Genomic DNA, 16,579 nt, shown 5'->3' with positions numbered 1-16,579 from the left:
TTTTGAATCTGATTACCCTGTAAGGTATTTACCATCCTGATTTTACAGAGGTGATTCTTTTACTCTTTCTTTAATTAAAATTCTTCTTTTAAGAACCTGATTGCTTTTTCATTGTTCTTAAGATCCAAGGGTTTGGGTCTGTGTTCACCTATGCAAATTGGTGAGGATTGTTATCAAGCCTTCCCCAGGAAAGGGGGTGTAGGGCTTGGGGGGGAAGTGGGCTCTTTCCCTGTTATATTTGTTAGACGCTTGGTGGTGGCAGCAATAAAGTCCAGGGACAAAAGGTAAAATAGTTTTTACCTTGGGGAAGTTTTAACCTAAGCTGGTAAAAATAAGCTTAGGGTTTTTTTCATGCAGGTCCCCACATCTGTACCCTAGAGTTCAGAGTGGGGAAGGAACCTTGACAGACTGATTTTCAGAAATGCCAAGTGCCCACAACTCCGACTGACATTCAAAATCCACTTTTTATGGCTTCATGGTTTACCAAAAAGCAGTTTAGCAAGTTTACCCTGATGTGAGGGCCGAAGTCACATTTGTCCTCCAACTTCTGTGAAATTGTTGGGGTTCAAAGGCGAATTAAATATTGGTGTTTCCCAGAAAGTATGAATTTTAAATAGGAATTGGGCATCCAAATCCATTAGACACGTTTGACTATCTCAGCCATAATGTCCTCAGGGCACATTCTTTTGTAAGCATAAGCTCTACTTCTGGAATGCTGTTCACTGACAGTGCAAACATTCTGGCTAATAGTTCATATGGTAATAATTCACAACCTCACAGGAGATTTTCCTGACAGACTTTGATCAAAAGAGGTTGAAATAATTTTGTTTTTATTAAGAAAAAATAAAAAGCAAGTCTTGCATTGGGAGACACTAGTACAAAATGGGTTGGATTAGACATATTGATCTGCTGTGATAAGTGTTGTCACAGCATAAACTGGTCCTTTTTCACGGTAGTTGGGCTCAGCCTTACTTTTCCCAGGTGATGGATTTGTGCTGGTGGTTGGGTCAGGTGACCAATCATCATGTGCCATAGAGAATGGGGCTGTTTCCTATAAGAGGAAGCCTGCTAAATTAGAAGGAAAATAAAATAACATTAATTTTAAAATAATTTCTTTAGGAGGCACTGGTCTAGTAAAGAGCTGGAGAAGGTCTTTCCAAAGCGAGGGGCCTGGAGTGGGACCAGCTCAGATCTCTTGTTCAAAGGGAACTAAGGTACGAAGAGAGAACGAGAGAGAGAGGTGGTCCTTGCAGCTCTGATACAAGGATAGTTGAAGGAGCTCTAATACAAAGGGAATTAGGAGGCCTTGAGAAAGGGTTGATCCAAGAGGAGGCAGCATAGCCTGAACAGGATAGTATGAACAGTTGAAGGAGCTGATGCTCGCTCTCGCTTAGGGGTATGGGCTGGGGGTTCCAGCTAGGGTATGAGGAAAAAGTCCAATTTCTGTTGTCAATGGAGCAAATGGACTGCTGAGCCCCGGGGTGGGGGGGTCTAGAAAAGGACCTATATAGCCCACTGAGGACAAAAGCATTGTGTGGACTTGAGGTTTGATCCAGATGTCCTAAGGGGACACCCAGTATGAGTTTGTTCGATGTCTGTCTTATTTTGTGGGACTTCTGGTTCCATCTCTCCCTATGTCCCTTCCTTCCCCCCCTGCCCTGAAGTAGGGGTGGACTTTCTGATTTGGCTGGAGAGCTAACTCTACAATAAACATGAGATTTCGCTTATCCAAAAGTGGCAGATTGAAGTGCTAGAAGACCTGTAGAGAATGAGACAGTGAGTTAACTAGAGTGAAGAAATTGAGGCAGCAGTAAGCATCTAATGTCAGGTAAGATTCTGTTACAGAGGTCCATTTTAATGATTAAGTTTTTCAGTCATTAAAGTGGAGTTCAAATGGTGCCTGATTCTGCCACTGACTTAACAAGTGTAGTTTGAAGCCTATGTTGAGTGTATGAGAGGAGTACTGATAGCTGTTACAGCTAGTTGTCTCCTAAATATAATTAATTGAAATTCCTTTCAAGAATTACATAATTACCAGGCAGCAACTGCAAACTGATTAGATTTAAAGCTACTACTAAGGGTAAATTCAGTTTTCTGATCTTTACATTTGTACTAATTCTCCTTATAAAGGAAAATGGCTGGTTCTGAATGCTGAAACAATGGGCAACAATTGTACAGCTATTGATACTGGAAGAAATACAATAGACAACCTTAATTAAACATAAAATAAAGACTATGATACTCAGAGATTGCTGTTTAATTTTCCAGAAGAAAAAATTCACACCGAATCCCTTCCTGACTCTTTTAGTGTTGTAAATTTTTCTTTACTAACACTCCACAATAATAAAACAAATAGGCGCAGCAAGAAATGGTGTGCATCATGTTCACATATGTATCGGTGACCAAAGAGGAAAACTCCACTGGTTTCGCAAGGTCAAAAAAATCAATGCAGGCACTGTTAGTTTCTTTTAGAACTACAGACATATCAGTACTGTCACAATTTTCAAAGCATGCCTATTGCTATAATCGTAAGTATATGAGTCAATACTTTCAGACAAGAGTGCCTAAAAGTAGGCATCTAAATCCATATTTATGGAAGTTCAGGGTGCTCAGCACCTCTGAAAATCGGACCACTTTATTAGGTGCTTAAATTATAGGTGGAACTGGTAACAATGGCTACAGTTAAGGCTACCTAACAGTTTCTATTATAAGTCCATCTTTTCAGTTGCTTACAACTTTTTCAACTTTAACCATTTGGGCTGAAATTTTCCATGCTTATTCTCTGTCTTAAGGGAATTTTTTAAAAAATTTTAGTTAAATGGCTTGTTCACTTCAGGGAATGAGGTGAGGATAAAAAATATTTTTGCCACTTTTAAAATAAATTTTCAACCATTTATTTGAAGAGCTCTAGTTCCTCTGGGGCTTGGGGTTGCGGGGAAATCAGAAGTATCCCCACATGAGGCAGTCCTGTGCTTAAAGGTGTGGTTTCCACCAGAAAGAGCAGAAGAGAATGATACCAAACAAACCAAGTGATTTATTTCTTTTCATTATTAAAAGTACTCAATTATTAAAATTTGTTTCTCTTTAGTCATGGTATGCCCTACTTAGTAAAAACCTCCTGTGACTAAAATAATGTGTGTGGTGGTGAGTCACATCTCTGAACTGGCATTAAGAGAAAATTAAGATTTCATCTACCATTCCTTGTTTCTCTGGCTTGTAATTTTTGGTAGGAAATGGGTGGGTGCTCACCACATTAACACATTTCTTTCTCTCACACAAGATCTTGATTCTATTCAGTAAAGGCCAACTCGTCACACACATTACTACAAATAAGTGGTAAGCCTTGTCTATTCTAGAAAAATAACACCCTGCTGAAAAAGGAAGAGAGCAAAGGATGCAGCTGAACACCATTGTGCTAACACAGTATCGCTGCAAGTTTAGACAAAGACAAATGGTGTTCCATACTCATTCAGAATCTGAAGTTAAAAGCTGCATTCTAATGTTTAAGTATGAGTCTAGTTAAAATATAATTAGGTATTTTAAGAACTCTTTGAAGTTTAAAAATTAAAATGATTTCTTTGTGTTCTTATACCCAATTTTGATACTCTCCTTAGGAAACCCAAAACCGTAAGCCACTGATACCTGTGTGCTTCAGCAAAAGTGAGTTTTGCTGGGGCTTAAATTGTCAGATTCTTGCCACACCAGTCTGTCCACCTCATCAGCAAACTCGAGATTTTACCCATCTTCAACTTACCTTGCAGGTAACATACAGTGAACCCTAGTTCCTGAATTCCTCAGAGATGTGTCTCTGCCGTGTGCAGTCCCTCTCACTGGACACTCACAGAAATTGTTTGCTTCCTCCAAAGAGGAAGTGCACACACCAGCCTGTTAAATTAGCTGAGGATGAACTCTTGACTTCAGCATAACAGCAGTGAGATGGTTTACATAAAACTAAGAATGTTTATTAATAAAGAACTTAGATTTAAGTGATACTAAGCAAAAGTAAAAGAGACAGATATGGTTACAAACAAAACAAAATAAAACATGCTTTCTAGTGTCCAAAACTTAACTTTAGCAAGCTACAATCTTTGCCTAAACAGCTTTCTCATTTATATAAAGTTACCAACATCTCCAGCCCTTCTAGCAAGAGGATCCAATGTTCACAGAATTAGAGGGTGCTGTCCCATTTGTTCCCTAAGTGATGGTAACTAAAATGTCTCTTTGCTCCCCTTATATTTCCCAGAGTTCATTGTTTTTGCCTCAAGAGTCAGAAAGATCCCCTGGGGGTTCAGACTTTCGTGCCGCCCCCCCCTCCCATCGCTGTGCTCACCAGGATGTTTCCTCCACCACTCATTAATTTAATTTCTTTGTTTACCTTTCATGTATATGTACTTTCATTGTCCTCTGCATGTAATTAAACCAGGCAGAGAGGTAATTTCACATTTCTTTGTCTAGGGCAAGCTTGGTTTATTCACTGCCGCCAAAACATATTAAGAACATATTTCAAGCATAAATACATAACTCTTTGAACATACATCACACAATTATATTCATGGTCAGTGTGTCACCAGTTTTTATGATACCTTACAAGACATGGTTGGGCTAAATATTCTGACAAGTGTGTTAGGCCTGATATGAGTTACAGTATAGTGGGCCTTCTGCCAGTTGGTACTGAGGGACTTGGTGTCACACCAATTAAATTACATAACACGACAATCAGGAATACAGGTAGATTGTGACTGGTTTATGCAAGCAGCAGTTTTCAGTGCAAGATAGTGTTTAAGAAATTGACATTTGAAAACTAGACATGATTTACTCTGTGTTTGGATTTGAACTATAATTTTGATTATATTTTTGCTATTGGCAGGTATTTTCAAGTTAATTTTAAAATTGTATTATGTTACTTCAAATCAACAATATCACTCTACATAGCTGTCTTTGAAACCAGAATTAAACATTATTTTATCTATTGTACATCACATACAAAACATTGCTAGCACCAAAACAGTAATCCTGGTACAAATTAATTTGCCTTCTTGGCACTCACAAATGGGATCAGTATTTTTCAGAAAACTTGAAATAGGTAAACAAGCAGTTTTAGAAAACAATTCTAATTCCATTTGCAATAATAGTATTAAGCACACACTGTGTGTTGTCCATTCTATCCATTTTAAATACATTGATTAACTGTTAGAATTGTTTGGTTTCTACCTCCTTTCCAAAAATGAAATAATTTTAAACTTTTTTCCCTAGTGTGCTGACACTAAACTGTTTAAAAAAGCAAAATGATACATTCTACAGAAATGTTTTACGGAGTCAAAAATAAACCTGTGCTTCAGATTTGTAGTATGTCTTGGCTACAGTTGGCACATAAAAGCACATTTGGTTCCTGAGTCATATGATGGACTAGTAGTCTGAGCTGAGGATCCATCTGCACTGCTTGCATCAACAGCTCTTATTCAGTGGGAGGAATATCAATTGAGAGCACATTAAATACGGTGCCACCTGTCATCTTTGGCTTCAAATCTTAAGAACAACTGATGAATCCAAGTTAAGTGTTTTAGCTGTGAAGGAAATGCAGTGCCTCCATTCATGAGAAATTTCAAATTTTACCATTGGTTTATATCACCTCACCCCCTGTTCACACATTCCTTTGGTGAATGGCTTGCTGCCTTAGATCAACTAACACTACCATTGTCAACACCCTGTATTTAGGAAACTTGTCCCTGAGCCTAAAACATGACTATGATCTCAATCTGAAGCAACCAGCTTTCCCCACAGAGAATTTTTGTCCGGTGTCCAATCTCCCTTTCTAGAATAAGGTAAAGGTGAAAATTAGTGATAGGCAAACTACTAAATATTTCAGAGTAACAGCCATGTTAGTCTGTATTCGCAAAAAGAAAAGGAGTACTTGTGGCACCTTAGAGACTAACCAATTTATCTGAGCATAAGCTTTCGTGAGCTGTAGCTCACGAAAGCTTATGCTCAGATAAATTGGTTAGTCTCTAAGGTGCCACAAGTACTCCTTTTCTTTTTACTAAATATTTGGCAATTTGGATAAGCACCCTAAAATATGTGGGCTTATTGTATATGAACCACAAGGCCTTCTCTGACTGGTAATCTGACTACTGTACCTCAGAAGCCCCCTTTCAAAATAAATAAATAAAAAACCAACAAGGCACAAGAGAGTATATTGCTTTTTGATGCTGTCAAAATAGTTGGCCCCCAGACTGTCCACCATTCCTTTCTCCTCCACCAATATAGAAAAAGATATATCGCAAATCAAGAGCTCCAACAATCATTTATAACAAGGTGTAAATTTAAGCAGACATAGTTATACCAGTATATCCCTGTGGACACACATTCCATTAGAAGCACCTTTTTTCAATTTAGCTTATATCATTTGGGAAGGGGCTCAAACTAAACCAAAAAAAGCCACTCATTCTAGAATAAGAATTTCCACTGATGCGGTTATTCCTGAATAACTGATAGAACTTTCCTTTGTAAACAAGGCTGTAAGCATGCATGTCACACTGCCATCCTCAGCTTCACACTCTTGTTGGTTCTGTTTATCTGAGTTTGCTGAAGATTAAATTTGACAAGAATGCTGTGATTAAATACAATAGATCACAAGATTCTCCTAAATTTCAATCCCTTCCCAGCTAACTGGAGTTAACAGGGGAGTGGAGAAATGACACTGACATATCAAGTACACATCTACATCCACTACACCTAGAAACCAAGCTCAAAGTCATTGCTGGTGTAACTCAACTGAAATCAGTTGTTACATCAGGATTGAATTTGTCTCTCCAAATTCTGGGGGGGGCGGGGGGGGTTAATAGACTTCCTGACTCTTAGCTGTGATTTTAAAAAGTTAAATTCTCTCAGAAGATAGATCAGAACTTGATTCTGATATTGTGCTCGTTTGCTCTCTCCATTCATGAACCTCCCAGAGATCACTAGGAAATTTTTGTGCCTAGAGAGACAAAATATGAGAGCTGAGCCCCACTAGGTGAGTTTTGCAGCTGAATTTTTGCCAAATAACGGCTGCCACCACTGACATTATAGGGGTTGATTTTAAAAATTATGTATGTTCCTCTGATATAAAATAAGCCCTCCAAGTTTAGGGAATGAGGTGTCAGATTTTTTAGCTTTTCAGCACTGAGAGGTTGTTTGCCTTTATGTCCCATCCACTTGCCAGACAGAAAGCAGCTGCTGGAAAGCATGTGATGGAAAGGACCTTGCCAAGGCCAATTCTAGGGATTCTGCTGTACTAGGAAATCCAGGAAATATAGTCACTTCTCAGCCTGCTGTCACTCACATAAAAAATTATCATTAAATATTTTGATGTTTCATGCACCTGCTCTTTTTTGCCAATAAAGTAGAACTGGTTGTGGACCTGTCCAGCCTTAATTGCATGGCTAACTACAGCTCTTCTCTCTCTCTCTCTCTCTCTCTCTCCACCCCCCACAAGCAATGTATGCCAGACCTTTACAGGCAGTTCTCACTTCCCTAGTTTGTGAATTTGCTCATCTTCCAACTACCTACAATAGGACTCCTTTAGCACTTCAGTAAACAAAGCTCCAACTATCTTCCAGAAGGATTATTTAAAGACCACAGCTAACTTGAAACTGGTAAAAAGAAAAGGAGTACTTGTGGCACCTTAGAGACTAACCAATTTATTAGAGCATAAGCTTTCGTGAGCTACAGCTCAAGTGAGCTGTAGCTCACGAAAGCTTATGCTCTAATAAATTGGTTAGTCTCTAAGGTGCCACAAGTACTCCTTTTCTTTTTGCGAATACAGACTAACACGGCTGTTACTCTGAAACTTGAAACTGGTAGAGGCCAAATTGTGAAATCCTTGATATTAGGGCTGTCAAGCGATTAAAAAAAATTAGTTGTGTTTAATCATGCTGTTAAATAATAATAGAATACCATTTATTTAAATATTTTTGATGTTTTCTACATTTTCAAATATTTTGATTTCAGTTACAACACAGAATACAAAGTGTATAGTGCTCACTTTATATTTATTTTTATTACAATATTTACACAGTGAAAAACAAAAGAAATAGTATTTTTCAATTCACCTAATACAAGGACTGTAGTGCAATCTCTTTGTCATGAAAGTTGAACTTACACATGTAGTATTATGTACAAAAAATAAGTGCACTCAAAAACAAAACAATGTAAAACTTTAGAGCCTACAAGTCCACTCAGTCCTACTTCTTGTTCAGCCATTCGCTAAGACACATACATTTGTTTACATTTGCAGAAGATAATGCTGCTTACTCCTTGTTTACAATGTCACCTAAAAGTGAGAACTGGTGTTCACTTGGCACTGTTACATCTGGCACTGCAAGATACTTACATGCTAGATGCGGTAAAAATTCATATGTCCCTTCATGTTTCAACCAACATTCCAGAGGACATGCGTCCATGCTGATGACGAGTTCTGCTAGATAACGATCCAAAGCAGAGTGGATATATTCATATATATAACATATTCATTTTCAGCATCTGAGTCAGATGCCATCAGCAGATGGCTGATTTTCTTTTTTGGTGGTTCGGGTTCTGTCATTTCCGCATCGGAGTATTGCTCTTTTAAGATTTCTGAAAGAATGTTTCACACCTCATTTCTCTCACATTTTGGAAGGCACTTCAAATTCTTAAACCTTGAGTCAAGTACTGTAGCTATCTTTAGAAATCTCACACTGATACCTTCTTTCCGTTTTGCCAAATTTGCAATGAAACGAACAATATGTGCTGTGTCATCATCCGAGATTGCTATAACATGTAATATATGGCAGAATGCGGGTAAAATAGAGTCATACAGTTCTCTCCCAAGCTGTTCAGTCACAAATTATCTAACACATTTTTTTCTAATGAGTGTCATCAGCATGGAAGCATGTCCTCTGGAATGGTGGCCAAAGCATGAAGGGGCATACGAATGTTTAGCATATCTGGCATGTAAATACCTTGCTATGCTGGCTACAAAAGTGCCATGCAAACTCCTGTTCTCATTTTCAGGTGACACTGTACATAAGAAGCGGGCAGAATATCTCCCGTAAATGTAAACAAACTTGTTTTTCTTAGCGATTGGCTGAACAAGAGTGGACTTGTTCACTCTAAAGTTTTACATTGTTTTGTTTTTGAGTCCAGTTATGTAACAAAAAGAAATCTACATTTGTAAGTTGCACTTTCATAATAAAGAGATTGCACAACAGTACTGGTATGAGGTGAACTGAAAAAAAAACATGTCTCTTTCAGGGGGTTGGCTGACTTTGAATATCAGCTGCTGTTATTTTTAATTGGCTCAACTCTGCTGTGGGCTGGCCTTGATAGCACCTTCAGTTCATGAATAGGGAATCTGCTTAATGCACATGCAGCTGAGTTGTAATTGCTTCTGTTCTTGTGGTGGGAAACTCTCAGACATCTTGAAAGGTAGAGTTTAACTCTTTCTTCCATCCATTCTGTTTTCTGAGATATCCCTTTTGTTCCCTCAGGGTTCAACAGGAGTTGAAATTCTGTTTCAAATGAGTCCAAACACTTCTATTTTCTGTGAAGGTCCTTCAGCTCTCAAAATAGTCTTTTTAAACTCAAAAGATTTTTAAAGTCTTTACACTTAAGTGATCATCAAAGAAGCTATTGTCTTTTTGAAAAAGAGTACTTGTGGCACCTTAGAGACTAACCAATTTATTCTGAAACCTGTCATTTTTCTTTTTAATAATCTTTGGAAAGTTCTTCTTGTCTTGCTGAGTTTGGTGAGGGGTTGCTTAGGCATTGCCAGATAACTAATGAATTTCAATATTTTTACACTCAAATGTCTTCTTACATTAGTAACCAGTTTAGAATCAAATGATCTTGCTATATTTGGACATCAAACATCTTACTATTCATACAACAATGAGGCAATTCTTATATGAAGGCTTTCATTTAGATATAAAATATTTGCAAATATCCATCTCAAAAGAAGCTATATCATTGTAAGCATTTGAGGAACAACAAAAGCTTTCACCTTTAAGTGGAAACATGAATTAGAAGTGTCGTCTACAAAACATTCCCTGACCAAAAATGTTCCCCTTAACCTTTGAAGAATAAAGTCTTTAGAGGGTTTATCAATTTCAATAAGAATATTTCCAGAATTCTTTGTGTGGGTTTAAACTAGTGGTTTTTCTCTTTGCTAAGAGAGGAGGGGTAAAAGAATCCCATTTTTAAGACTTTATTTTAGTTGATAGCTCTGGTAGCATATCTTAAGCATCACTCCTCTTTAAAGTATCCTGAAAAAAACAGGCTCACATTCTTTTACACAACAAGAACTCTTTCTAAAACAGAAATATCTTACAAAGTCTCTTTTCTTGAGATAAAGACCATATCTATACCAAACTGGTATCTTATAGAAGAGGGATGTGTCCTGTTCTTTGATAAAACGCTTCTGTTGGCTTATGTGCCTTTTGATCAAAGGGTTTCTAGATTTGCCATACATTTACCATTTGCAATCAAAGGCTCTTAGTTATTGTGCTTTGTGTAGTATATTTAATAACACTTAGATATATCTTCTAAAACATAGTATAGAAAAAATAGTATAGAAAGCAAAATAGAAGTTATAAAGCTGCATTTCAGTGTCCTCTTCTTTGACACGTTTCATCCTTTTCACTGGTTGACAGAAAGTAGATTTCCTAAAAGTTTTCCTTAATTGAACATTTAATATGATTAAATAAGCAATGAAAACATAATAATAATAATCTCCAAAGATCCTGTATATGAAAATATAAGAGTCCCTTAAAATTCAGTAACGGCACAGACAAGGTTTGTAATAACCTAACATTACAATAGCAAATTAGAATTTTATTAATAATCATTTTTGCATCTGTACTGAGATTTATCCCCCACACAACCTATAAAGGGAATCAGTGTCTAAAGAAGACTCTGATATATTTATTTTCAAATCCCAGCCTATCCAGACTCTATGATGATGATGATTGCAGTAAACAAACCAATTTCAATTTTACGTCTTCCAAGATTTGTAATATAAGCAATCCTATATTTTATGGGCTATATACTCAGACTCCAGTTGGCAAAAACAGACTTGGTGACTCAATGAATAGTTATGGGTTTGATAAGTCTGAAGGTTTTTGTTTCATATATGAATGATAAGCAGCTGGGAGAAGCATAGAAAGCTTTATCAAGATGTTTAAAATCCTCAGTTCGTTTAGTGCTAAAATGTTAACCTTGGGGTTTTTTTGTGTAGCTAGGCCACCTGGACTCTGTTGTACCTGGGCATATTAACAACCTAACTGTGCACAGATGATTTACCAGAGGAGATGATCTGGGGATGTAGCAGGGAACCTGAGTACTCAATATGGCTGCTTCAAATCTGGGGAATTTTTAAATGTGAAGATGGGCAGTGCTGGAGTTTTCAAAACTTGGCCTGCTCTGAGGACTCAGGCTGCCGGGGCATTGTCACTCTAGCTCCATGCTCCACCACTTGGTTTTTCATAAACCAGCTTTTCAAATGAAGCTATGATACCAAACACTTTTGCCAAATGCCACAATACCCCTTTTCTACTCTGGACCAAAAATATTTATTAAGCCAAGAAGGGTTTATATGGTGACCAGTAGGTAATAGAAAAATCCACATAGACCCAGCAAATGTGCAGAACATCAAAAATACAAATAATTCTCAGATTGGTCAACCCCCCACCTCACTATGCCTTCTCAGATTAGGTGAAGGGGAAATATTGCAGAAAAGGCATATACAGCAAATAATGGGCTATTGTAGCAAACTTTCACCCCAAAATGCAATATATACTCTAAACATGTAAGATCACATTGGGAACTATCATTTTCCATCCATACTCCAGACTGACCCAAAGAACACCAGCTATGATTTTTAAAAATGGGTTCCTAAAGTTAGGCCCTAAATCCATATTTAATTCATGGGAGTTGCAGAGTGCTTGTCACTTTGTACAATAAAGCCATTTGTTTAGGTGATCAAACATGGGTTGCCCATTACCCAGTGGAGCATGTTTTTTGTCTGCTGAGATGAGGTTCCTTTTTCTGAATTTACTGAAGAAGAGGTTGCTCTCATACAGTGTTATGGGGACATGCCACTGACTAGCAAACCTGAGAGGTAATCATTCCAAATAGGCCCAGGGACACATAGCACACTTTCAGTAGCACAGGGGTAATAAAAATAACCTTGTCAAGGATTCACCGTGCACTTTCTTCCATGACAATGTTACAAAGGATGACTGTAGAATCTGCAGCAGCCCTTCTGGACCCTCCCAGATAATTGTTAGGCCAGACACTGCAACACTGCTCCTTTTCATTCACCCACCTGTGTTTGTAGACACAGGTACAGTACATGGACTAGTGAAGATATTTGTTTCTTTCACCAGCTCCAGTTCCACCCTGACTTAAAATTGCAGTGGGAACGTGGGGAGGCAGAATGTAATTACCTGAACTGGAACTTGGCTAGAAGACTAGAATTACCACCTCATTTCGAAAGTGCTTTAAGATTGCTGATGCTCACAAGTAGTCTGGACTTCTGTTTAACACCTCATGTGAAAGATGGCACCTCCAGCAGCACAGTGCCCCTACACACCAGGCTGGGACATGGGTTCCATTCAAATACTGCCCCAGTTGACAGTACTCGCTTCCTGAAGTCAGATAGGGTCACCGGATAAGGTGGTATGACTGCAGACCAGGAAAAAGTTTTGGGGTATTCAGTTGTACACCAGGGAGTTTGAGGTCTACAAAACAGGTCAAATGGGGCTGGAGAGTACAAGGCCCATCAGAGAAGGATTTTACATATATCTATAGCAGTGGTTCCCAAACTTGTTCTGCTGCTTGTGCGGGGAAAGCCCCTGGCGGGCCGGGCCGGTTTGTTTACCTGCTGCGTCCGCAGGTTCGGCCGATCGCGGTTCCAAGTGGCCGCGGTTTGCTGTTCCAGGCCAATGGGAGCTGCTGGAAGCGGTGCGGGCCGAGGGTGTACTGGCTGCCGCTTCCAGCAGCTCCCATTGGCCTGCAGCAGTGAACCGCGGCCACTGGGAGCCGCGATCAGCCGAACCTGCGGACGCGGCAGGTAAACAAACTGGCCCGGCCCACCAGGGGCTTTCCCTGTACAAGCGGCGGGACAAGTTTGGGAACCACTGATCGACAGGTATATAACAGGGCCATATCTTGCATGTTTTTTTTCATTTTGGTGAGGGATAGGTGCATAAACAGGAAAAAAAAGCTTATGTTTTAGAAAAAATGAGTGTGTGTAACAGGGCATAGCAGGGCCCCCTTTGCTCATGCCTCTGCTCTGCTTCAAAAACCACTCAGAGACTTTCTGGTTCAGCAATCACCAGTGCAGTTTATTTACAGTGTGAAATCCCACCACCTTCTCACCATATACAGCATGGGAGTTTCAATCTGAAGGACTTCCCAGCCTTTGCAGCCAGGAAAGAAGAGCTTCTACTCTCTAGTTTCCCCCTTTCTGTCTGTCTTGTCTGTCTTCCTTCCTCTGAGGCTTTTATGCAGCCTCAGGCTAATCAGGCTGGCAGCTGTTTCCCCCTTTCCAATCAGGAACAGGTTTCTCTAGGCAGCTCCAATGGAACCCCTTTGATTGGAGCTCGTGTGACAGAGGGCTGGCTCAGGAGTCCCAGCCCAGCACCCTGGTACAGTGCTATGATAAATTTTGTACAAAGTATACCTTGTGAGGTATCATTTGAAAACTCATAATTTGCTGATCATTATTGTCCTGGTAAAATATGTATGGCAACATTGCATGTAAAGTTATCAGATTCCTCTGTATGGTATTACTAAGACGTGTTCTAAGTCCGGTGGAGCAGCCACAAACCAGTTCCCCTGAGACAAAAGCTGGTACCTCAGTCAGGTATCAACAAAATCGAATGGACCATCATCTGGTTAAGTGGTCGTTCTTTGTTAGGAAAGAGGATGTGGGCAAAAATCTACATCTTGACAAAGAAACAGCTGGGGGCTCCCGTCCACACAGATTTTCCATCTCCTGAACCTCAGCTGGAGATGATTCTCAAAGAAGAGAGAGAACTGTAAAAAGGGGGTGCAGATGCCCCAAATTATCTCTCCCTTTCTCTCTACCCACAGAATCCATAACACCTGGAGAACAAAGAAAACCGCTTTGGACTGGGGGAGGGATCCTGACTGAAAGAATTTCAGCCACGAAGACTGCTGAAACACATGGTGAGAGAAACTTGGCTTTGAATTCACTTAGCTTGCTAAGTTAGGTATTAGTTGCATTTTATTTTTTATTGTAACCAGTTCCAACTTTTCTGTCTCATTACTGGTAATCACTTAAAATCTACCTTTCTGTAGTTAATAAACTTGTTTTACTGATTTATCTAAACTACTGTGTTTAGATTGAAGTGTTTGGGAAAACTTCATTTGGGATAACAGGATTTGTGCACATCATTTTCTGTTAATAAAATTATGGACTTTATATGAGCTTGTATTGTCTAGGAAAGGACTGGACAGTACAAGATGTACCTTTCTGGGGAAAGTCTGGGACTGGAAATTTTCTGGTGTTACTCTGCAGTGTAATTCATGAGTGACTGCCTACAATATAACTAGGAGTAACTTACATGCTGGAGGCTGTGTGAGAGTAGGCCAGGAGTAGCAGTTATCACAGCAAAGCAGTGTAAAAGGCACCCCAGGTTGAAGAACTGAGGGGACACAGCTGTTTATCAGTCCAGATTGTACCCTGGGTAATGTCACAATAAGTGAGAAAATGTTTTGCACGTAAAGCAAAACTGGTGAAAAGCCAAGCATTTGCCAATTTCACATTGCCTGCAAATGTTTTGTGCAGCTCTAGTCTTACAGCCTCTGGATGACAGTCTATCTTCAATCCTAGAATCACTGTAAGTCTATAGCCAATCAATCAATCTTTTTCTTACACTAGAAAATTTTGCAAATATATTCGAGTTTACCTATTAGCCAGGTGAAGTGTTTCTCTCCTGGGAGAAGAAACAGTTCATACATTTTGGTTACTTGTTGGCACTCTTCATAAGCTACCTATATAAAATACTAAAAGCTGGCAACAATGTTTGGAAGACAATGTTCTCCCTCCTAGAGAATAAATGACTGAGCAGAAACTAACAGGGTGCCAACATTCAGTGCTAAATTTAAGAAACTGTAACCCATATATTCTCCTGGTCCCCATCAGCTATCAGATGACTCCATTATAATAGTAGATTCTTGATTTAATACGTTCCATCTGAGAGGAGTTGTAATTTGAACTATTTAAATTCTCCATCAAGAATGGAAACTGTAATCAAGTCAGTAAGAGTTGACTGAAATACTTGATGAAATATGTCTCAAATATATTTCAAGATCCTGAAACACTAATGATAGCTTCTCTTTGTTGCTTTCAAGCAGAAATGGTGGGCTAATGTTATTAATGAGAATGAATCGAATAGCTTCACAATGCTGCAAAACGTAATAGCTGCCAGCCCATCTCCATTATGAACCATTCCTTTGGCAGCCCACGCTCTTTTGTGCTTGCTAGTTCTTTTGTGTAGCCTGAGCCCACACACAATTTGACATCACTGTTCTAGTGGCCGTGGAAAGGGCAACGTTTAAACTCCTAATTTTTCAGGAGCCAGTGGGTATAAAGAATCGAGGCCCTAATTGCTTTAAATGACCATACCTTCTTGTTCTCACTGTGTTGCATGTAAGGAGACAATGCAATCTTTAGCAAAATCCTAGCCAAGGTTTTCCCAAATTTTAATACTGTTTTGAGTGGCTGGACCTATGTCTATTTAAATCAAATGTTAGACAAACTTCCCTTTACTTTTCAATCTGACCCTTAGAATGAACATTCTCATCCTTATGGTTTTAAACTGAAGAGGAGTAGATTTGGTTCCTATCCCTCTCCTCTCCTACTTTGAGAGCAAGAACACCCCACCCCTATTTCTCTTTCTTCCTTTGAGCCAAACAATGTCTCTTACACCTCTGTAACCCTCCCCTTTCAAGAGGAGTAGACAAATATTGCTAGAGCATGCAGGGGTGTAATCCGGAAGACCAAGGCACAATTGGAGTTGCAGCTAGCAAGGGATGGGAAGGGTAACAAGAAGGGTTTCTATAGGTATGTTAGCAACAAGAAGAATGTCAGGGAAAGTGTGGGACCCTTACTGAAAGGGGGAGGCAACATAGTGACAGATGTGGAAAAAGCTGAAGTACTCAGTGCTTTTTTTTTGCCTCGGTCTTCACAGACAAGGTCAGCTCCCAGGTGCACTGGGCAACAGTACAGTATGGGAGGAGGTGAGCAGCCGTCAGTGGTGAAAGAACAGGTTAAGGACTATTTAGAAAAGCGGGACATGCACAAGTCCATGGGTCCAGATCTAATGCATCCAAGGGTGCTGAGGGAGTTGGCTGATGTGCTTGCAGAGCCATTGGCCATTATCTTTGAAAATTCATGATGATAGGGGGAGGTCCCGGACGACTGGAAAAAGGCAAATATAGTGCCCATCTTTTAAAAAGGGAGAAAAGAGAACCAGGGGAACTACAGACCAGTCAGCCTCACTTCAGTCCCCTGCAAAATCATGGAGCAGGTCCT

The 16,579-nt window shown here is 39.4% G+C and overlaps 1 protein-coding gene across 3 annotated transcripts in view; it reads left to right on the top strand.

The window, feature by feature from the left end:
- The window catches only part of ACYP2 (acylphosphatase 2), a 177,376-nt gene that overhangs the window by 1,423 nt on the left and 159,374 nt on the right, over positions 1-16,579 (top strand). For all 3 annotated transcript variants that reach the window (XM_084622265.1, XM_084622261.1, XM_084622262.1), the window contains exon 2: positions 14,113-14,208. Coding sequence is in view for 2 of the 3 variants with exons in the window: in XM_084622261.1 (XP_084478387.1) it covers positions 14,113-14,208 (96 nt within the window). In the remaining variant the exon portion in view is untranslated. The remainder of the gene's footprint in view (positions 1-14,112; positions 14,209-16,579) is intronic.

The sequence above is a fragment of the Lepidochelys olivacea genome, assembly GCF_965140295.1.
Source record: "Lepidochelys olivacea isolate rLepOli2 genome assembly, chromosome: 3".
Classification (NCBI taxonomy): domain Eukaryota; kingdom Metazoa; phylum Chordata; order Testudines; family Cheloniidae; genus Lepidochelys; species Lepidochelys olivacea.
This window is presented reverse-complemented; position numbering and strand designations above follow the sequence as displayed.